The 23,736-nt window shown below is 43.1% G+C and overlaps 1 protein-coding gene across 3 annotated transcripts in view; it reads left to right on the top strand.

Annotated features, from left to right (window-relative positions):
• Positions 1-23,736, top strand: part of CPED1 (cadherin like and PC-esterase domain containing 1) — a 261,549-nt gene that overhangs the window by 19,047 nt on the left and 218,766 nt on the right. For all 3 annotated transcript variants that reach the window (XM_029617076.1, XM_029617075.1, XM_029617077.1), the window contains exon 2: positions 12,955-13,141. In XM_029617076.1, coding sequence (XP_029472936.1) covers positions 12,955-13,141 — 187 coding nt within the window. The remainder of the gene's footprint in view (positions 1-12,954; positions 13,142-23,736) is intronic.

Raw genomic sequence — 23,736 nt, 5'->3', positions numbered from 1 at the left:
GGGGGGCACGGGCCCGAGTGAAAACTGCTCTCCGGGAACGGCGTGGAACGACGGCCCTCCCTTGGGAGGACGCCCAGGTTGTTGCTAAGCTAACCTTCACAGGATCCAAGGTAACCTGAGGCGCGTCGGCTGGAACATTTTTAGAGCCGGGTCGGGAGCATAAGATAAGGTCGACCGGTCAAAAAACAGTGACCACTGGCCTTGTCTTGGGTTCAGGCGCTGGACCTGCTTCAAAAGTGTTAGGGTTTTGTGATCGGTGTAAATCGTAACTGGACGGTTAGCTCCTTCCAACCACTGTCTCCATTCCCCCAGGGCAAGTCTCACGGCTAGCAATCCTATATCTTCAACGCAATAGTTGCTCTCTGCCGGAGAGAGTTCCTTTGAGAAATATGAACAAGGTAGCAATTGTTCGGAATCAGAGTACTGGCTCAGCACGGCCCCCACGATCCCATTGGACGCATCAATTTCTACCACATAGGGCCAGCTGGGGTCCAGAGGACAAAGGCAGGTGTCTAGCGAAAAAGCCTCTTTAAGGGTCTCAAAAGCTTGGCAGGCAGTGGTAGGCCACTCCACCGCGTTAGCCCCCTTTCGAGTGAGGGCTGTTAACGGGGCCACAATACGAGAGTAATTGGGAATAAAGTGGCGGTAGAACTTGGAAAAGCCGAGAAAGCGTTGCAACGCTTTAAGACCTCTTGGGTGGGCCCAATTCTTAATAGCCGCCACTTTCTCAGGATCCATTTGAAGTCCAGCTGCAGAGACTATGTAGCCTAGGAATGGCAGAGACGTCTTTTCAAAGCTACATTTTTCCAGCTTCGCGTACAGACCGTGCTCCCTGAGTATCTGGAGCATTTGACGCACAAGTAGATGGTGTAAAGGCAAGTTCTGGGAGTAGACTAACCTTCGTTGAGGTAACCAATTACGCCAGAGGTTCGAAGATCCTTTAACACCTGATTTGTCCGGTGTTGGGACAACCGGCGGAGCGTTACGTAAGTCCAATTTTATGAAAATTTCGCTCCCTGGAGCCTATTGAGGGAGCTCAGGGAATAGCAGGAGCGGGTACGGATCCCGCTTACTAAAGAATTCAAAGCTCAGTAGTCTAGGCACGGTGTAGGGAGCCGTCTTGCTCGCTAACCATGAAGGAGCCTGCCCCTACAGGCAACTTGGGCGGACCATGCTGCGGAAGGATCTCCACCTTTGTCTGGGAAGAAGCATCAGGAGGTGCAGGAAAACCTAAGGCAGAGTGCATCAACGGAAGGGCAGGACTCTTAGACACTTTCATACAGTTAGCTAGGCAAAAAGGACTCCATTTGACAATCTGTAGCGTATCCCACCGAATTGTGGGCGAGTGTTTCTGTAACCATGGCAACCCTAGCACCACAGGGTGGTCAGCCTTCTCCAATACTAGGAAAGCTATCTCCTCCGAATGGATCGCCCCGGTGCGGACCGTAATGGGTGCCATGGACATCTGGACAGGTCCTGGAAGGAGCGTCCCCTGGATAGAGGTAATTTGTAAAGGGACCTCCCGTCTATGCGTAGGGATTTGCAACTGGGGAGACTAAGTCCTGCAGGATGAAATTACCTCCGGCTCTGGAATCCAGGAACGCCATCGTCTCAAAGGAGCCTCCGGGATATTCCAGGGTAATGGGAACAGTAAATTGAGGAGCTGTCGCACAGCCTAAGAGGAGCTCCTCCCGTCCTCCCAGGTTCTGGCGTTTTTCCACACGCTCCTGGCAGCGTGCCAGGAAGTGACCCTTCTGGCCACAATATAAACACAACTCCAACGAACGGCGATGTTGCCTTTCTTCAGCAGAAAGTGGGGCCCATCCCAGCTGCATGGGTTCGCAGATGGGACCATCTGGACAAGAAATCTTAGGAGAGAGTGCAGGTCTCGGCCCGTGAGCCGGACTATAGCGAGAGGAGCGCTGCTCCTTGGCCCGTTGCTGTAGGCAGCGGTCAATGCGAGCAGCCATCTCAATCAAGGCGTTGAGGTCTTCCGGCAGATCTCGAGTCGCAATCTCATTCTTTATGCAACTGGAGAGACCTTCCAGGAAGATGGCCTTAAGACTACCATCTTGCCAACCTACTTCCTGGGCTAAAGTCCGAAACTCCATTGCATAATCTGCCAAGGAGCGAGTCCCCTAACGAAGTTGCAGCAGATCAGACGTAGCCGTAGCTACTCGGGCAGGCTCATCAAAGGCCTGGCGAAAGTTCGTGATGAATTGTTGTAAATCTGTTAGCGAAGAATCATGGTTTTACCAAAGGGGAGAAGCCCATATCAAGGCTTTCCCAACGTCAAGGACAGAATATATGCCACTTTCACCGCATCCGAGGGAAATGCCGAGGCAACAAGGAGAACCGTACAAAACATTGGTTCAGGAAGCCGTGGCAGGTCCTTAAATCACCAGCGTAGCGGGAGGGTGCCAGCAGCTGGGTCACTGACGAGTCTTGGCCCTTGGGTGCTGGTTCTGGGGCAGACGAGGCCTTGGCATCCAATCGGGCCGACAACTCCCTTACCGAACCAGTAAGGACCTCAAGGCATTGTTGTTGATACCGCAGCTGCTGGGCCAACCCTGGCAGGTCCAGCAGCTGCTGAGTCCATGGCCTTTCAATCTGTTATGGGAATCTCAGTTTAGTGGACCCTTGGGCCGACCTGCTGGAGACTGGGAATAGATGGTCAATGTCTCTAATGAATAGCAGGCCGGGAGGCAGATGTTCAGGCGGGATGTAGATGCTCTTCACATTGGAAGCTGGTACTCCCCTGGGAGGAGCCCGTAGGATCCCAACCGCTGGGACTTAGGTGGCTTCACCCTTGGAAGCCGAAGCCCCCCCGGGAGGAGCCCCTAGGGGCCCGGCTGCTGGGACTTAGGCGGGTTGTGGATCAGGACAGGTAACTGGAACCAGACTAGGACAGTAGCAATACTGTAACTGGGTTCGGGTTCTGGAACCAGGCAGGAACTATAGCAGGACTCGGATACTGGAACCAGACAGGAACTGTAGCAAGAGTCGGGTACTGGAACCAGGCAGGAACTGTAGCAAGACTCGGGTACTGGAACCAGACAGGCACTGTGGGTGACAAGCAGGAACCAAGTTGGCACTGTAGCTGATGAGCAGGAACCAAGCAGGCTCTGAGACTGGCGAGCAGGAACCACGCTGGCACTGTAGCACATAACCGGAACCAAGCAGGTACTGTATCAGGCAGGCAGGAACCAAGCAGGTACTGTAGCAGGAATGGAGCGATGAAGCCAAGCGGGTCACTCCGGGGCACAGCCCAACAGGAAACCAGGAGGCTAACCCGTTGTAAGGCGACGACTGGATGGCCGCGGCCGGCTTATCAAGGCTGCGGCGTCTGACGTCAGGAACTGGGCAGAGTCACCACTGGTGGGAACCGGGCTAGAAAGTGCGCCCAAGTTGCTAGGCGCCGCGCGCCTAGGAACAGGCATCCCAGGCACCTTCGCGGCGGCGCAGCCCCAGCGGAGACGCCGCCAAACAGGCCGCAAGCTGGGGCTCCGGAGGCGGGAGCAGGTCCGGGAAAAAGGAGGTAAGGGACAATGTCCGCGGTGCTTGCGCCAGGACCGCAACAAGTATGTTACATTAACTTGTATAACTCCTTGAACGTTCACCTGATTGGTATGCTCTTTTGGGTAGAGACTTTGTGCATTAATTCTATAAACACTGTAAACTGCCTTGAGCATTATTTGGAAAGCCAGGCTAAAAAAATCAAATTTATTATTAGGAATACACCTCCTATTGTGAAAGTGGAACAAGCTGGACTACACAGAAACTCCATATTAGCAGAATCTCAGATTGGTCACACACAAAGAGCACAGAAAAATCCTCATTAAATACAGAATAAGTGATCACAAATTATAAATAGAAATATGTAGACAAAACTGAATTCTTGTCCACTCCAGTCTCACCCCTTCCCCTCCATTTCCCTGCATGACAGGAGGAGAAGGGCTGGATTATGGAGCAGAGTAGCTCTTTTTGCTTTGCTCAGCTCTGTCGATTCCAGTCTCACCATCTTCTTCCTTCCTGTTTCCTGCATTCTGCAGGGGGGGGGGGGGTGAAAGGATTGTAGCAGGAAGCAGAGAGCTATTCTCTGCTGTTTGAGATTCAGGGAGACTGGCCACCTAAGTCATCAGGCCAGAGCCCTGGATGCTTATGCATAGGAAAGCCCCTGATGCAGTCCCCAAAATTGCTGCATTCTAGGCGATTGCCTAGGTTTCCCTAATGGAAGGTCCAGCATGGGGATGTGGAATCTGGTGGCAGTTGAGTGGTCCCAATGGTTCTTATCTGCCTATGGATCTGTAGGCTCTGGGGGGGGGGGGGGGGGCAGGTTCTGGGTGACCACTAAGGCCATTGTTAGGATTGGAGAGTGTAAGGGGGGTTGAGTGTCTTTGGGTCCTTAGTGTGGTCTACTAATACCGTGCAAATAGGTTATACTTCCTAAGGTGTGGTTAACATTTGTGGCATTAGTAGGCCCGTGAAAGCCTTTTATATATTAATGCTAGAAAATACATTCTTTATTAAAATCTAATTAAGTAATTTAAATAAATAAATATATTACATTGGCTCATTTGCATGCACATGAGCGAATAGCATGCATTAGCATGTGCTGTGCTGTGGCTTTAGATAACACCCGCATTAATGCACTTTTGATGCAGGCATTATGCTAACACTCATTGATATAGCATTTCCCAGATCTGTCCTTGGGACCCCACAGCATGCATTGGAGACCCAGTATATGCATATTTATCTGATGCATATTCATTGTGGATACCCTGAAAATCTGACTGGTTGTGGGGTACCAGGGCAGGTTTGGGAAGCCAAGCCATAGTACTAAGTCCCTTAATCTCTTAATGATGACCACTGGTTGCATTCTTCAAAATTGTCATTCTGTATCACAATTCAGCTTATTATTGGACACTTTCAAGCTTTTCTGACAGGATATGGATGCCCTGTGTATTAGAAATACTGCAGCATCAGGAAGATCATCCCTTACAAGGTTGTGGGTAACACAACTCCTTTGTCCTGACTCATTTCTATTTATCCTTGTTCTTTTCTACAGCCAAATATAATTTATTGTTTAATCATCCCTGGCGCTGTATCTTAAAAAAGCTACAGTCTCCAGAGAGAATGTTTAGAAAATGAACGCCAGAGCTAAAATCTCTAAAAAGGGGAATAAGAGGCTAGAATAAGATACTGAAACACATTTATTGTCCCAATGCATGGCCTGAAGCGAGGCCTATTATGGTCAACTAAGAGGGCATGTTCCTTCCTATACAGGGAGAGAGCCTGTGGAACAATAACATGGTTCAGGTAGCAGAGACAGCAGGATCCCCTTGAGCCTTGCATGAGAAGAGCTGTGCTCTGTAATAAGGGTCAACACATATCACTAGGTCTAAGTTCTAAAATAGGTTACCCATCCCACTGCTTCAACGAGCCAAGCGAGGCAGAATGTGACTTCCTGTGGCTGGGAAAAAGTACTGTCTGCTTACTGCATGAGCTATTTCCTAGCTCCAGCCACATAAACAAGCTAGAGGCAGATTGAATGACGTCTGTTTACTCCAACACATCTGCTCTCCTCTCCCTTAAGCTTTAAGAAGACTTGCAGTGCTCATTTGTATGGTAACCCCCATGTCTACTGCTGTCGGTGCATGCCATTTACTGAAATTGACTTCCTTCGGTTCACATGATGAGTTTCAATTCTGATTTTGTTTTTTGCCTCTCTAACGTGAAATAAGCCTGCATACGATGACTATAGTGTTCACATTCCCGAAGTAAATCTTTAAATAGCATAAATCCTTTTTTTTTTTTACAGTGCTGGGCTTTTCAAAAACGATTCAAGTTAGGAAGTTTTAGCTGCATGCAGTCATTATGAAATGAAATGATTCAGATGCGGCTCAAATTACAGCTAGACCCTGCATTTTAGTGTTCTTTCCCCCGCAGGCCCTGCTATGTGTCCGTGTCTTCTCTTTGGTTTGCTACCCCTCCTCCATCTCACAGCGTTGTAGGCTAAAGTTTTCTGAATTCTTTGAGAGGTGAGGATGAAAAAACAGGGACAGGGTGAATGCGCTCTGGGGTTCAATGTGCACAGAAAAACAATGGTTGAATTAACACAAGGTTTGAAACTTGTGAGCAGTGACACCCTCGCTGGGGCTGCGAACCATGCCACTGTCCCTTTCACTCGCCTTCCATGAATATTGAATTGAAAGCTTAGTGAATATTGTTTGGCTGTCAAAACAGGAGTTTGAAGGATAGGGTGCTCTAATTTCACCATCTCTCTGGGTGCTATCATGTGCCCCATGCACCACTGCGAATCGCCAGTAATGAAAGGAAGCATTTTTTTTAAATTAGTTTTAAAAGATTCCCAAATGTCATCCATACGTTTCTCTGATCCCTTAGGGCAAGAGGTGGCTTGGACTGCGTAGAGATAGGCTTTAAAAATAGCAGATTTAAAACTCGTGAAAGATTTTCTTTTTACTGTGCTATTTATACTCAAGCCTTATGCTTCACCTATGATGCAGCTCCAACCTACTCTCTGCATCAACGGCAGGGAGCGGCAGGAAATTCGAATCAAACAGTTATCAACAAGGGCCCTGAACTTGGAGGTCGGTGAAACAGATGAGTATGGGAAAATAAGTGTGGGAGCTTGCTGGGCAGACTGGATGGGCCGTTTGGACTTTTTCCTGCCATCATTTCTATGTTTCTATATAATTTGTTACTAGATTTTTGTTTTGTTTTCAAAAAATATCTGTTTCAGAATTCAATTGCAGTTGTTTCATCATTTCTTGCATTTTTGGGTTATGAGGAGGGCGATAATGAAAGCCCTTTTTGTGAATAATTTTACTGATGGAAATTGGGGCTTTGATTATTGCTTGCCCTCAGTGTGAGCAAAATTACTCACATTATTCTACAGTGCAGGTAATTTGGTTCCTTGGAGGTAGGGGAAGGGGATGGAAGAACGCACATGCTGTTGCTTTGATTTTTGCTACAAACTATGTAAACATACTCACAGAGTTTGCAGCAACATGGGTAGTTTGATTGTTGCCCCTTTTTGGTTTGGGTTGGTTTTTTTTTTGGACCCTGCAGTAGCCTCCTGCTCTTTTGGGCTTCCAGCTCAATTGGAAATAGCCTCTATTGTGCTACAATGCCATGAACTTTCATTCTCAACAACCCAGGCTTTTTCCTCCTATATTTTTATGTCCACCTTCCAACTCAGCCTAGCCATTATGGTGAGAGTCTTCAGCAAGGACCACAAACTGTGGCTTCTTCCAGAACGTGAATGGTGTGGACCTTTAAGTCTGGCTCCTAGATGATGCCATTGAGCAATGGTTGACACTCCCTCCCCTGCAGGACCAGAATAAGACATGCTGAGGCCTTAAACTATGTCATGTTTAAGGTACCCCATAGCATTACTGTAGAGATCCTGCTAGATCTCTATCAGAGCCAAGTCTGTACCAGTAGCCAAGAGAAATATTACATTTTTGTGGGGAAGCAGAGAAGAAGTTCTTATGGATGTGAAGCTTGTCCAAATGAGGCCTTAAATGGTGTACTCCTAGGAGTATATAAATCCTTACCACCATCTTAGGATGTGGAATTTTTAATTGACCCTACCAGGGACAGCATGTCCATGGCTCTTCCCTGGTTTTGTTTAAGGGATGAAGCCCTCTGGGGACTCTGGATTGAGACCTGGGTTCAGAAAAGAGACAGAGAGCTTTCACCTTTTGAAGGGCTGTGTCTGAAGCTTTGCAGACCACATCTGAAAACCTGTTAATGTTTTGTGTTTCCTGAGTTAGGAGTTTTTTCACTCTTCATCTCATGTTTTGATTTCCCTTTTTGAGTCTTTTATTTTCCTACAGGCCTGAGTACTCATCCAGGGGCTCACTGAATGCCATTTAGAGGAGTGGTACCTCTTAGCCAGAGAGCATGAACAAACTATGTTTAGTTCTGGAGGGGGTAATGGGTCATCATCCATTCCTGGAGGAAGCAATAAGCGCATGATTTCTTTTCCAAACTCATAGCTAAAGTGACTTGATGGAAAGAGTATACATGTGTAATGGGAGGGGATTTCAATATTACTGACAATCCACCGAAACAACCTAAAAAACCCCCAAAAAGTTATGGGCATTGGTTTCTTAGTGCAGCAACTGGGGTTGATAGATGCATGGTGCACTTGTCACGTAGAAGACTTAGATTTCTCATTCTGTTTTCATGTGCATCATACGTACTCGAGACTAGAATATTTTTTGTTAGATGAATGATGGCTCAATAAAATGAATTCTTGTGCATGCAGGATGTTTCATATTCAGGCCATTCTATACAAAATAATACAAAATTATTCAGAGTAGTTAAATCACAAGCAGATTATGATAAATTGTGGGAGGACCTTGCGAGACTGGAGGATTGGGCATCTGGGTGGCAGATGAGGTTTGGTGTGGACGGATGCAGGGTGATGCATATAGGGAAAGGTAACCAGTGCTGTAGTTATGCGATGTTGGGTTCCATGTTGGGAGCTACCACCCAGGAGAAGGATCTGGGCGTCATAGTGGATAGTACGTTGAAATTGTCGGCTCGGTGTGCTGCTGCGGTTGGGGAGGCATGCGGAATGTTGGAAATTATAGGAGGGGAGTGGTGAGTGGAATGGAAGGTGTTGTAATACCTCTATACCGCTCCATGGTTTGACCGCACCTTGGGTACTGTGTGCAGTTCTGGTTGCTGCATCTCAGGCAGGATGTGGTTGCAGTGGAGAAGGTGCAGCAGGGAGTGACTGGAATGACGGAGGGGATAGAATGGCTCCCCTATGAGGGGAGGCTAGAGGGGTTGTGGCTGTTCGGCTTGGAGAGGAGACAGCTGGGCGGGGGATATGATAGAGGTCTGTAGATTCATGGGAGGTCTAGAATGGGTAGATGTGAATCGGTTGTTTGCTCTTTCAGTTGGGAGGAGGACTGGGGGAACTCCATGAAGTTAGCAAGTAGCACATTTAAAAGAAATCAGAGAAAATACTTTTTCTCTCAACACACAATTAAGCTCTGAAATTTGTTGCCAGAGGATGTGGTTAGGGTAGTTGGTTTAAAAAAGGTTTGGATAAGTCCATTATTTATATTCCACTTTTCAGCACTTCAAAGTGGATTACATTCAGATACTAGAGGTATTTCTCTATCCCCACAGGGTTTACAATCTAATTTTATACCTGAGGCAACAGAGGGTAAAGTGACTTGCCCAAGGTCACAAGTGATTTGAACCCTGGTTTTGCTACATCATAGCCCACTGCTCTAACCACTAGGCTACTCCTCCACAGCTAGTAATCAAGTTGATTTAGGGAATAGCCACTGCTATTACTGGTATTAGTAGCATGGGATCTGCTTAATGTTTGGGTACTTGCCAGGTACTTGTAATCTGGATTTACCACTGTTGGAAACAGGATGCTGGGCTTGATGGATCCTTGGTCTGACCCAGTATGGCATGTTCTTATGTCTGTAGGACACTATTTGGTTCTACTAGTGGGTTAATTATCATCTTAAGGAGATTCAAAGAAAAAAGGAAAAAGAGAGGTGCTTATAGAAACATAGAAAATTAGAAATGACGGCAGAAAAGGACCAAATGCTCTAGCCAATCTGCCCAGTAAGCTTATGGTAGTATCTGCTGTGCTGTGTAGGTTACCCCATGCTTATCTGTTTCCCAGACCATAAAAGACAGGACCATCATTAATTACTGTTTGAATCCAATTCCCTGCTATGCCTTACTGTTGAAACAGAGAGCAATGTTTGAGTAGCATCAAAATATAAGTCTTATTGGTTGAGGGTAGTAACTGCTGCATCAGCAAGTTACTCCCATACTTGTTTCCCCCAGACCGTAAAAGTCGGGGCCCTCAGTTACTGAATGAATCCAATTCCCCTTTTCCCTCTGCCATTGAAACAGAGAGCAATGATGGAGTTGCATCAACAGTATTAAGGCTTATTGGTTAAGGGTAATAACTGCTGCACCATCAAGTTACTCCATGTACTCTTTTCTTCATTTCCATCCTCTAGCCTTTAGAGATCTACAGAATTTATCTCATGCCCTTTTGAATTCTTTCACTGTTTTCCTCTTCACCACCTCTTCTGGAAGGGCATTTCAGGCATCCACCACCCTCTCCATGAAGAAATATTTCCTGATGTTGGTTCTGAGGTGTCTTCCTTGGAGTTTTATTTCATGACCCTTAGTACTACTGATTTCTTTCCAATGGAAAAAGGTTCGACGTTTGCACATTACTAAAAGCTTTTAGGTATCTGAAGGTCTTTATCATATCACCTGTACACCTCTTCTCTTCCAAGGTATATATATATTCATATCCTTCAGTCTCTCCTCATAGGTTTTCTGATACTGAGCCCACACCATTTTGGTTACCCTTCTCTGGACCACCTCAATTCTGTCTTTATCCCTTTTGAGATACAGTCTCCAGAACTGAACAAAATACTCCAGGTGAGGCCTCACTAAGGACCTGAACAAAGGGATTATCACCTCCTTTTTCTTACTGGTTATTCCTCTCTCTATGCAGCCCAGCATTTTACTGGCTTTAGTTATCACCTTGTCACATTGCTTTGCTGTCTTCAGATCACTAGCCACTATCACTCCAAGGTCCCTCTCTTGCTCCGTGAACAGCAGCCCCCACCCCCAACCCATCACATACAGCACTTTTGGATTACCACACCCCAGATGCATGACTCTGCATTTCTTGGCATTGAATCCCAGCTGCCATATCTTTGACCACCATTCAAGCTTCCCTAAATTTATTTATTTATTTAAATTCTTTTACTATACCGATACTCAAGACAAGGTCTTATCGTACCGGTTTACATTAGAACAGGGGAATCACATCTCATTCTCTCTGCTCCTTCAGAAGTGTCCACTCTGTTGCAGATCTTAGTATCATCCACAAAAATGCAAACTTTACCTTCTATCCCTTCCGCAATGTCGCTCACAAAGATATTGAACAGGACTGGTCCCAACACTGATACTTGTGGCACTCCACTTAACACGGCTCTCTTTTCAGAGTAGGTTCCATTTACCATTACACGCTGTCTCCTATGAGTCAATCAGTTTGTAATCCACTCCTCCACCTTGGAGCTCACTCCGAAGCTTCTCATTTTGTTTACAAGCCTCCTATGTGGATCGGTATCAAAAGCTTTGCTGAAATCCAAATAGATGACATCTAGCACTCTTCCTTGATCCAATTCTCTAATCAAAAAAATCAATCAGATTTGTCTGATAGGACCTTCCTCTGGTGAATCCATGCTGCCTCGCGTCCATCAAGTACTGTGAGTAAGGAGAAGGAGGAAGAACTGTAGGAGAGGTAGGAGTGATTGGGATTTTTCTGTATGGATCTTAACTAAATTGAACACTAAGAATTACAAACCGCCCTGATTGATTGGATGGAAGAGACTTGAAATGTATCCTTTGACCTTTGAAGTGATCTATTAATATTAAGATCCTAGTCACTACGTTCCTTAGACCTTTCTTTCTAGCAATCTTTTGCTTCCAAGTTTACTACCCTTGTTGAATGTAACTTTGTTTTTCCCGTTTTTTTACCTACGGTTTTTCTTATAGTTCCCCCTTTCGATGTAAACCGATCTGATATGGTCCTCAACCATGAAGGTCGGTATAGAAAAAGTGTTAAATAAAATAAATAACTGGATTGAAGAGAGAGAGAGAGAAGGTCACAGATCTACTAAAGATATGAAATTTCTGCATCACATCTGAAACAAAGCTGTAAAGAATTTTCAAGTTTTTCGTCTTTCATCAGTAAAAGTTATGTTGACACCATCCAGTGCTTCCAGCATGATTATTGTTTCTGAGACCAATAGTCTTGTTTACAATTGTCTTTCAGTTGTGATTTGACTTAAAGCAATGCACAGAGCCTGGAAGAGAATTTGTCCCACTGCTCAGGGAATCATGGGCACTCAGATAGTATAACAGTTTGGGAAGACAGACCTTAAGAGACTTGTGTTTGAGGTCTGATTCTTGGGGCCTTTATCCAGGTCAGCCCAAGAGTTACATTACCAAAACAAAAATATATAATTTGAAATGTTGTATTTTTAATTTTTTTTTTTTGTATTTAGAGGCCCCTCATGACCTGAAGCCCTAAGCTGTAGATTAGATATCATGTGCCTAATTCTGGCATTGCTCCCTTATGAGCACTGTATCCATAGCTCTGGCCAACCTGGAGAGGGGCAACCCAGCCAGGGACCTGGATCTAGGTCCGCTGCATGGTAGTGCTCAACATTTGCCTCTTGGCCATCAGGCTGGCCCCTTTGAGGATTTCTAGTAAAAGATGACTTTCTCTCCAACTGTGGAATTCACACACAGGGACCCTAAAACACAGCTGTCCTAAATGGGTCATACATGCCTGTTATCTGAAATGTCAGTGTATTTTTTGTAAAGTTCTAGATTAGAGTCTGGTGTGTCAGTGGAGAATGGACTTTTTGCTGTAAAATTATTCTGATTTTTTTTCCTGAATCACTACTTGTATTTCATTTGTGTATTTTATGAAGTAGTTAATTTGTTGCAATATTTTATAAATACTTTTCCATTGTATTGGTTTCTTATGTCCTTTTATTTTGTTTTGCTATGCTGTATCTCTTCTGGTACTACTATGTATGTTTGTTGTGAGCCGCCCTGTATAGGATTCAGCATATAAATAAAGGGCCTGATTTTAAAAAAGCATTTACTTGAATAAAAACCAGGTTTACTGGAGTAAATTCACTTTACTTGAGTAAGTGGGTTTTTTGAAAATTGCTACAATATATGCCATTGACTTGTCTATAGGATTTACTCACATAAGTGCACTTTACTTGAGTAAATGGCTTTTGAAAATTGCTACAATAGTAGCTACATTTACGCATGTAACTCCTTTTGAAAATTACCCCCAAAGCTAACATAACATAAGAAATCTTGATGTTGTTATTTTGTTAGACCAAAGATTCCATCTTGAAGCACTTTGATGACCGACACAAGAGAAGAGCGATAGTGTATGCCCATCCTTCGCTTGGCAGAAAAGAGCGTCAGCTGTATCAACGCATCCTTACGCAGCAGGGATATAATGCCACCATGCTTGAAGATACCAGGCTTGGGGCAGCCCTTAAACAAGAGCCCTTTCTAGGTAAGCTGCACCAGCAAGTAGAAAAGGAAGCCTAAAGGGAAGCATTGTTTTAAGTTTAGCACTAAACAATGTTAAATGCTGTCACAGAATGGCAAAATATCTTACAGGATGTTGTGTCAACCAGATGTCTCTTTCCAACATGACTGGAAGTCAGGCAACCTATGGGGAAAATGGACATCTGGTTGACACAACATCCTGTACGACTTGTTTGCAGTGATTCGAGTCTTGGTATAAACTGATGTGTATTACTAGTGCACAGATCATTTTTCATTTGAATTCAATAACAGGACAACCAGTCTAGGGAAAGTGAACATTTTTTTTCCAAGCTAGAATAAACTTTATTTGCAGAGATATCTTCTTACGGCTCTGCTCTGCCATTTAACAACAGGGTGACTGTCAACATGTTCACTTTAGGAGCTGAGTGACAAAATTTAAGTATTGCATGTCCATGGAACATACTCCAAGAAACTTTTATTATTAGAACACCCAGGATAAGCACAGGCAAGCAAGAAGGGAGATCCAGCGAGCAGTGGGCGCAGAAGCTTACCCCATGTCTGATAACACTGGGGGTTTAAAAAGATCCAGCAGTTATTTCATTATCGTAGCTAGCAGTGTTTCCATCTGATGACCCTGATGAAATGCTGGCACTTGGTCTGCTAACTAAATAACTCTGCTGTTTGCAGCAGGTCACAGGCTGGCTGTTTTTTAAACTCTTACTTTATTGAGTGTCTGGGAATAGCTTGATTCAGTGTGCGGCCTCCAGCGTTCCTTTATTTGAACCCTGCATGGTTCAAACTTCATAGTGCTGGCAGAGGAGAAAACCGGGCGCAGATAAGAAACATGGCTCTCCTCCTGCCGATGAGAAGGGGCTTGCGCTGGGGGGGGGGGGGGGAGAAGATTGTGCCGGGGTGCGGGAGAGAAACGACTGTGTTCTTCTTTGACTGTTTTTAAATTAAACCGCTTCTTTTGAGTGGCAGGTGTGTAAAAGGAAAGCAATGATGCCATCACGCGGGAGAGCCCTAATGCGGAATTCTTGAGCTGCATGCCCTCGTTATTCCAGAAAACACGTCTGCCTCCAAATTTTAAGCAATACAAAATTCCTCTTTCCATAAACACAACAAAGCACCCAGAGGGGACAGTTTTTTAAAGGCATTTAAGCGGGTAAAAGAACAATTTACTCGTACAAGCTGGCTGTCTGAAAGTGTGGCTAAAGGTACGCGCGTTGTGCAACAACGCACGCGCTTTGCACGGGATGGGGACAAAGCCTGTCTGAGGGCAAGCTCTGGATGAGGGCGGGAAATGGTGCTTGCAGGCCCGTTATTTTCCATGAAAAGGCAGGTGCAAATGGCCGCGGGTAGCCTGGCACCGCCACAAGTCGCAAAGTGAAAGGACATGTGCACTTTTCCTTTGAAACTTGGAGCAAAGCGTGCCAGTGAAAAGTCCTCAAGGACGTTGTCCCGAAACGCACAGTTCGAAAATTGTCCCCCTACGCAAAACAGCACAGCATCAGATCTCGCACAAAGCTTACTGTACCTGAAACAATTTCGAAAAGCTATGGATAGCTAACTCTTGTAGCGGGAACGGATTTTAAAGGTTTCGGGCCACGACAGGTCTCACGGCAGTGGCTGCCGTTTTTGTGGCTACAGCAATGACGCACGGATTGAGAACAGCAAAGACACTGTAGCAGCTTGACTGGAACTCATTCTTCAGGTCGGGCCAATCCTGCTCTTTCAGTTTGCATGTCTTTGATGCTGCTCCTGTTATTGGCAGTTTTCAGGTTTTAGCACCCCAGTGTGCCTTCAGAAATCTTTTTCAAGCCAGCAGTTAAAAGAAAAGCCAGAGAAAACAAGGGGATTTTAATGATGTCTACTTTTCAAAATATTTCTAGCAGGCTTTAACAATGCAATAATGTGTGTGGAACTACAGTGCAACCATGAAGATAACTTAAAATGTTTTCCTATTACAGCTGCTTTATATAGAAATGTAATTTAAAGCTGACCTACCTTAATATCACCATGGATCAAAATGCTGAATAACTGATGACATGGTTAGTGAAGGGTCAAATAATTGTGTTCCATACGTAGGCATAATCCGGGATCTAATCGATAGCAGGGATTTATTGGATCACAATCAGAGATTGTAAAAATAAGATCCTTAATAACTGGAGCAGTTGTGAAGAATCATCTTCTTAATGTGATCTTATTCACGTCTCGAGAGCCATGAATGTGAGCTTAATCACATGACTAGCAACACTGTCGGAGCAAGTGCTCTTACAAAGTGGCCTTGTTTATAAAAGTGCATCTTGTTTATAAAAGTGCATCTTGTTTATAAAAAGCACAGAAAGCTATGATGAAACATTTTTATGGGATTGATAATAAATGACAGGGTATCAAAATCCCAGCATCACGCTTAAACATATATCATGGGGTACAGCAGCTCAGGACTTCACTTGCCATCCTAGAGAAGAGAATCCCCTTTCCTTTCATATTATTAAATCATCCCACAAAATTATTATACTTCTCAAAACAATAACAAAGTTAAATGTTTATGTTCAGATATATTTATGATCTGTTATATATTTTAGGATCTATTGTTATATTTGCAAAACATATATTGATGTTTGTTGTTTTTGACTGTAACACATGTTGAGTATTGCTCTTACCAGTAGAAAGGCTTAACCAAAACTAAATTATATTACATTACATATGTCCAATATTACATATGCTCTAATCTTCTGGTTCTTCTTGAACTTTTAAATAAAAAAAATTAAATATTCAAGAAGAACCAGAAGATTAGAGCATATGTAATATTGGACATATGTAATGTAATATAATTTAGTTTTGGTTAAGCCTTTCTACTGGTAAGAGCAATACTCAACATGTGTTACAGTCAAAAACAACAAACATCAATATATGTTTTGCAAATATAACAATAGATCCTAAAATATATAACAGATCATAAATATATCTGAACATAAACATTTAACTTTGTTATTGTTTTGAGAAGTATAATAATTTTGTGGGATGATTTAATAATATGAAAGGAAAGGGGATTCTCTTCTCTAGGATGGCAAGTGAAGTCCTGAGCTGCTGTACCCCATGATATATGTTTAAGCGTGATGCTGGGATTTTGATACCCTGTCATTTATTATCAATCCCATAAAAATGTTTCATCATAGCTTTCTGTGCTTTTTATAAACAAGATGCAGGGAGCACTTCTCATTCACGTCCAGATGTACAAGCTTAAACTTTCTCCAGTAACATCAAAGAGAGAAGCCTAACCCCAGGAACATTAAAGCAGCCTGGACTGTTTTAATTGCTTCCAGGTTTGATGAATGCTTGGATATAAAATCAAATGAAAACAATAAGTGTATAAAAAAGCATGTCTGCTTAGCAGCTGGTTATCCTCTCCTAGACCCTGAGAAATTCCAAAGTTGGTTGCCGTTCTTATATTATAGTAAGTCCCTTACTATAATCTATGACTATAATCTACTATAATCTATGACTGTGTGGGCGTCCCGGCCCACAGTCATAGATTACTATTGTGAGTGTTATTGGCTGATGAGAGGAAATTTCCTGTTGGAGGCTTTTAGTGCTTGAGGCAATACAACTGTCTTTCGAGTGGACATTGACAAACAGGAAAGGCCAAAGAAGAAATTATCAAATTAAAAAAAAAAAAAAAGTTAAAAACAGTTAGGTCTTCATGTCAAAGGAGCAAGTTCATATTTACACTGCAAGATTTGAAGGGTTGCAAGAAATTATGCACAATAGTGAAGCTATGCAGGGCAGAACCAAATAACTCCCCCACATTTAGCTCACTGATCTTTTCTGCAGGCTGAATAACTCCAGATCTCTGGCCGTCTTCCAGGATTAGGGATTTTGCAGAACTGAGTTCACTATTTCCATGGATGCACAGAAATATCTGAATGCATCCCAATATGTACTAGTCCCTGTATTTTTGTCTTCCAAGTCTGCCAAACAGATATTTAGGCTCTTTTGGGAGATATTGATTGCAGACGTTGAAGCTTATTCCTGCTATACAGTGACAGGTGGGCCCATAGGAACGCTAATATATGTTCAAAACGCCATCTCTCTACTGTAGAAATAAACATTATCCTGCAAAAGTCCCTGGAGCTCTTAGTCACTCCTACAGGTACCTTCTAAACGTGTTTCTCAACCTAGTCTTTGAGAGCACTGTAGCAGATTTGGTTTTCAGGTTATCTGTAGTAAATGTGCATGAGGTACATTTACTACAAATATATCATCGAACAAAAGTCAGCACTGGCCCTCTGAACATTGTTTGGCTACATTGTCTTGCTCTCGAGACCTCCGATATTGTAGAGTCCTGAGTTACTTCCATGTATATGTCTGCTTATAGGTTGCTGAAGAATATACAAGCTTTATTCAGTAAAGTTTAGATGTGATATATGATTGTTATGCACTATGGGGGTCTGTGCAATAAAAGTCATGCTAAATAGCCTAATGAGTGTATTCCCTGTTAATGTATTTGCCAAATTAAAGAATATAGAGCCTTCAAGCTGGATCTGCCTGATCATGAAATAGCATGTAGGTGCCACACAATTTTTAGCAAATATGTGTTAAACTGGACACGCAGATTTCTCTTTTCCTCATGACTCAGAGCTCTTACTGCAGAGCTGTATAAAAGTAAGCCTGGTGCGTGGGGCATGTTCAGTTCTGGGAGCAGAAGCAAGAGAGTCTCTGGACCCCAGGAAAGGAGATGAAAGACAAAGCTTCTAGGAGATGAAAAACCAGACCAAAAGCATGAGTCCCAGAGGTCTGCCACGGAGACAGGACGTAGGTGGAAAGTGAGGAGGAATTGGAGCAGGGGGTGATGGCATTATCCTGGACGCTTTGTCACATACATCCAAGATGACTAACCCATTCCCTGACATGACATGCAGCAGGGAGAAGGCCTGGCATCCTATGTTGCCTCAGCCAGCCTTAGCACATCTATCTCACTGAAACCATGGGAGGGAGATCTGCTAGCTCTGACATTGGAAGGTGCTGGCATCCAACCATCCACACTGTACGAGCACTCCACAGGAGCCCTATGTAAGTGTAACCCCACTCCCGTGCCTGTCCTGCATGGGTGGCCACACAAGCTTATTTCTTGCTCTCCGGGGCTGGAACCTCTCATCGGGTAGCTCTTTCACACTTGCGCTTTCTCCCAAGGTCGGATCCTTTGTAGGAGGGGTGGGGGAGTAGGTAAACTTCCAGGGCCCGATGAGGCATTCCCTGGGGAGGATGTCTGCTCCTTTATGTGGGTGCAGAGAGTGCAAAATAAGTACTCTGGAGTCACTTTGGTGGTGTCCAAAATAAAAGTCTTTCCTGATGATGAAATGGCACAAAACTCAAACTGCAGCACCCCAGAATTATCTTCTCAATTTCTTTACAGTCTCTCCGTCTCCTCTATCTGCACAGGACTCACTTGTTTCGGGACCCAGGGAAAACTCTCACTCTCTTGGACTAATTAAGTGGAGCTCCCAGATGGGCAGAGTCTTTTAAGCTGGGCAAAACCCCTTCCAACCCGACAAAACTGGTAGACTATGGCGCAGAGGGTAAATCCTCTCTTTCTCTCCCCAGGGTGCTGATCACCGGATGGGTGTCCCCAATGATATTGGGGTTTTTTTTTTACTCACAGTTAGGAGATCTTCCGGATTTTCTTCTATTTTACACAATCTCTTTGGTACTTTCTCTCCAGATCCTTGATGGAAAGGATCCTCATTAAAGCAAGCTGTTCTCTTGCTTCTGGCAGGAAGGAAGGGGCAGCCAAACTTCCTCCTGGAGCTTCTAACCAAAAAGTGTTCTTTCCCCCCAAAAGGAACAGAATCAAAATAGCAGAGTCCCCTCCTCACAGCAGGTCACCGCCACTTCAGGGGTGTAGCTTCCCTATCCCTGGGTTCCCCAATCCCTGTGTGCAAGACAGGCCCAGGTGTCCAGTGAGGCTCCTAATAAAAATCTCAAAAATCCCTTAAAAAGGACCCAGAGGGAGACTCTCAAACTGAGCACCATCACATTATAATAAACAAGCTTTTCATCAAACAGACATAGCACTGCTGTTATGGTGATGGGAGAAAGAGATCAGAGCTTTATGTTTGGAAAAGTTTATAATTGTACAGCACTGTCTTTTTATTATAATTTCAATGATTTCTTGAGGTTTTTTCCTTTGCTATTTTCCATTGAAAGCAGTTAACGTTTGTGCACCTCTCCTGTTTATACATCAGCCCTTAGTGAAGACGTATAACATTCATAAGGGAGCATTCTTTTAACATTTTGCAAGTAAATTGTTCAACATTCTGAAACTATATTAGTGATTAAGAATAAAATGTAAAAGAACTTTCAAATAGCCTTTAATTCTGTGTCCAAAACCTTTACTATTTTACCCATCCTATTCCTCTCAAAAAACGTCTTTACTTCAGTGGGTCTCAGTAGGAGATTATGGCATCGCCCTCTTATGAACATGTGTATCTTGGCGTTTGCTGTATTTGTGTGTGGTTCTGTTCCTGACTATTTCGCCAGCTTTGCTGCTCCCAGGAGTGCAAGGGGGCAGCTTAAGGAATTCCAAAAACAAAGAATTAGAAGAACTGTCTGAATCTCCCAGAGACTGATACACAGGGAGGATAACTTTCAAACAACCACGCATTACAACGTATACAAGCATATATGACCGTGTATAGTTTTACCATAGTATTTTATAATCTGCCCATATTATACCCCGCAAAATATGCGCATATACATGCTTACACACGAACACATGCAATGCATTGAAACCACGTACATCAATGCATCGAACGCACACACTTTTTCTACCTATTTTTAAAATATATGCCCTTATATTTTATGCATGAAAGTGAAGTAGGACTTATGAAAGTCCCGATATACGTGCATTAAGTCGGCCAATTTTAAAATATTCGCATGTAAATGAAATTAACCGGTTCACCAGTTAGTCCTCGTAACCGTATCAGGTATACACACTGGGTGAAATAGAACCACTTTCTCTCTCTATATATAGCCACACAATTTGTAAGAGAAAAGCATACAGTTTTATTATCTCAAATTTCAAAAATAATTTAGGAAATGTGTCCTAAAATGTAAATCACAGTGGACCACAGGAGAATGTGCAGAAAAATTGGATGCCCCCACACCTTAATAAAGAGATAATTTTAAAGTTTATTACGGCAACTCCACAGTGTAATGCAAAGGTTTGTATAATGGGTCCCCCGACACGGACCCGTGTTTCGCCACCAGGCTGCGTCGGGAGGGACGGGAAAGACAAAGGCGTTTTTTTATTCTAGAAAATATAAAGAAACAACAATTGGAGAAAATATTTATAACAAAAAGTGGACACTAAAACATAGGAGCTTAGCAGTGATGAAGTGTCACAACGTGGTAATACTAAACAATCAAAAATAAGCAAATCTGACAGACATAGAAAAAGAAGAAAAAACTAATATAAATTTTTGTCAAGTGGCCAAAAGTAAAATCATAAATGCATAATTGCTATTTAGGTGTCATACTATATATAGAGTTAAAGAACATACAATCTGTAAATATGGCAAGCTGAAGTACGGCCCGAGGGGATGCTCAGGCTCTTGTAGCATTTTAACATGTTTAACATCAAGGAACACTGCGAGACAGTTAAGCACAGTTAAATAAAACTGTAATTATAGAATCCAAGGTTTAAAAACATACCTGAAATTGTTTTCAACAAGAGTATCACTGGGAGAGCAATGCGAACAGACCGCCGACCGCCATTTAACTCCAAAGTTTTTGGCGCGAAAAGTTCAGTAACCAATCAGGGAAAAGGTCTCAAAACTGGACGTGATAGAAAACTGTCCATGGTTATATGACATACAAAGAGGACCTGAAGGACAACTTGCAAGACCGTCAAAAAATGTTTGTATGATTATGACAACAAAGAGAGAAAAAAGAGAGAAACAGAAATCGTATCGATACAGTTAAATCAGGGGATCTGTCAGGTAAACCCACACACTCACTCATTCACACTCTAAAAACATTCCATCAAATACAAAATGGTGGTCAGCCATATAACCCCAAAGGTCTATACAACAATATTTTTCATGTCTTAATGCAATGTTATACACATAAATTCCCTGTGGATACACCCACTTACAATCTATACCCGGCTTTCGCCCATTTTTACTTCACTGAAACATGATTATATAATGATGTACATCACTGTTGCATATCCTCAATTTATCTTTATTCAGCTGACTTCCTTGTATTGATCTCTTCTCTTTAAGATGCTGTTAACAACTGTTCACTGTGGTCTGACCCCAACAAGCGGCCCCTGTTTCACATCTGTCTGCTTCCTCAGGGGGAACTGCAACCACTGAGAAAACAAACCTGAATTTTAGATACAACTAAAACTAGTACCAAGGACACATTTACCACCATAAATATATAATAAACTTTTACCACAGACCGTTTGTTATTCAACTTTTTCCCAGGCTGTCCACCGATTTCAAATCTGCCATCACCTTTCTCCCATTTCTTCTAAAGGCCATATTCCTCATGACACAGCAAATATCTTCACAATAGGTGTAAACCTAAATTGTACCAAACACACATGCTAAATACCCTGCCTCGTTGTATTTGAAAGACAAAAAACTATACCTAGGTCCTACACAGGACCAGTCGCTTACCGTTTCAATAATTTTCCAAATGATATGCCTTACGAACGACAATCGTTTCCAGGTCCATCCACCTCCACGTAAAGATTTGAAAATTCATCCCAAGGTTTTTTCCTTTTTCTCTGTCTATGGAGAAAAAAAAAAGTAAAGCTTGAGTGAATCAGGCCCAAATTGTGTTTTGAATACACAACAAATACACAACAAAGAAACTTTTTTTTTTATCAGTTTACTATAGAAAAAAAGCCAAGATAAAAGTAGAAAAGTAGCATTTCAGGTTCTTATTGTGAACTGGACCAGCAAAAGAAGGAAAAGCTTCTGAGACAGAGATCTGCAGACATTTGTGATCTGGGGCAAAGGTATCAATGAGAAATAGCTCGGAGGATCCCATACGTGTGGAAGGAGCATCCCAAGCCTCTGAGAGCAGTATCCACAACGTCAGAGAAAAGGAGCTCTCAGATAATAAGAGCATTCAATATTTTAGCAACTCGACTGCAAATGGGAGCTTTTGTGAGGTATTTTAACAACACTGCGCATAAATTAGCTGGTAAAAATATGCATAAATCACACCAATTTTCAAAGCTTTGAAATAATCCCAGCAAAACTATACACATGGCATTCCCAAGGTTACACCTGCTATTTGGTGTATGTAGGTTTGCCAAGAGAATTTACATGCCTACTTTTTAAAATCAGGAACGTATGAGTGTAGGTGCGAACCTCAGGCAAGCTCTGTCCCCTGGAACATTTCTCACTTATGCGCGTGCAGTGTGTGCACATGGAATTGGACACATGTATCGGTTACACAATTTACTCAAGGACCCTTTCTCTGGGTAAAGCACTACTTTCTCTGCAGAGGTCCCCTTGAAAATTACCCTCTTTATGCAGTGTACAAATCCTTGAGTGTCTGAGAGTGCTGGGCGGAAAGCGCGCTGGCAGCAGAGCAAATGTAAGGTTAGAAATGGGTGTTTCCCCAATGAGCACACCAGAGAGTCTGCATGTGGAGATGGAACATCCTTCTGAGTAGGGTTGAACACCGTCTCTTGCATCGCCGCCCTGCTGGGACTATGAAATAATACAGGGACTCAGCTGCCGAATCAGCAGTAATGCTCCTGTCACTTGTGTTCTGTGAATTCTGGGAGTGAGTGAGCTGCCTTTGGTCTGGTGGAAAGTTGGGTTGTTGGAAAACACGGAGTCTCATTAAGTTACTGGCGGGCTGTGAACGAAATAGAAACTAGTGCATCCCCCTTGCTCATCCCTGCTTTTGAAAAACTAATTTATTAGGGCTTGATATTCAATAAAATTCAGATAAGACTTAACTGGCTAACTTAAAAGGGATATTCAGCAGCACAGCTATGCTGCTGAATATCTCCGATTAAATTGCTAGTTAGTCAGATAAGTCTTATCCAGCTATTGAGCAGGTCTAACTTATCCAGTTAAGATAGCCAGATAAGTTTGAATATCAGGATAAGTGTGAATATTGCTGTTCTCCCTGCAATGTACATTATCCAGTTAAGTACTTATCTGCTGCATGGAGCCGGATATTCAGCCGCTTGTCTGGCTAAGCAGTGCTGAATATCCTTTAGGTGTATAAAAATTAAGGAAATAAACTAGAAGTTTCTGATAGAACTAATGGAGTACATGTGTGTACAAGGATCTAAAAATAAATACCCCTGTTGGAATCCTCTTTGACACCCTGACATGACTTGAAAATTTGGTGTGGATGGGACAGTACACACAAAAAAGCTATTAGAGACACACCCGCCCAGCCACATAGACCTGGTCATCTCAAAAGCCATCTTCCCTTTGGCTAAAAAAGGAAATAATATACCGTACTTAAAAAATATTGGTTTATTATGATTTTATTATAAACTTCATATTTTATTATCCATTATTGTGCACTATTTGGTATTTCTCCCTCTCCTTA

Source organism: Rhinatrema bivittatum, chromosome 9 (genome assembly GCF_901001135.1).
Source record: "Rhinatrema bivittatum chromosome 9, aRhiBiv1.1, whole genome shotgun sequence".
Lineage (NCBI taxonomy): Eukaryota > Metazoa > Chordata > Amphibia > Gymnophiona > Rhinatrematidae > Rhinatrema > Rhinatrema bivittatum.
Note: the sequence above shows the minus strand (reverse complement) of the source record. Positions and strands in the feature narration are given on the sequence as shown.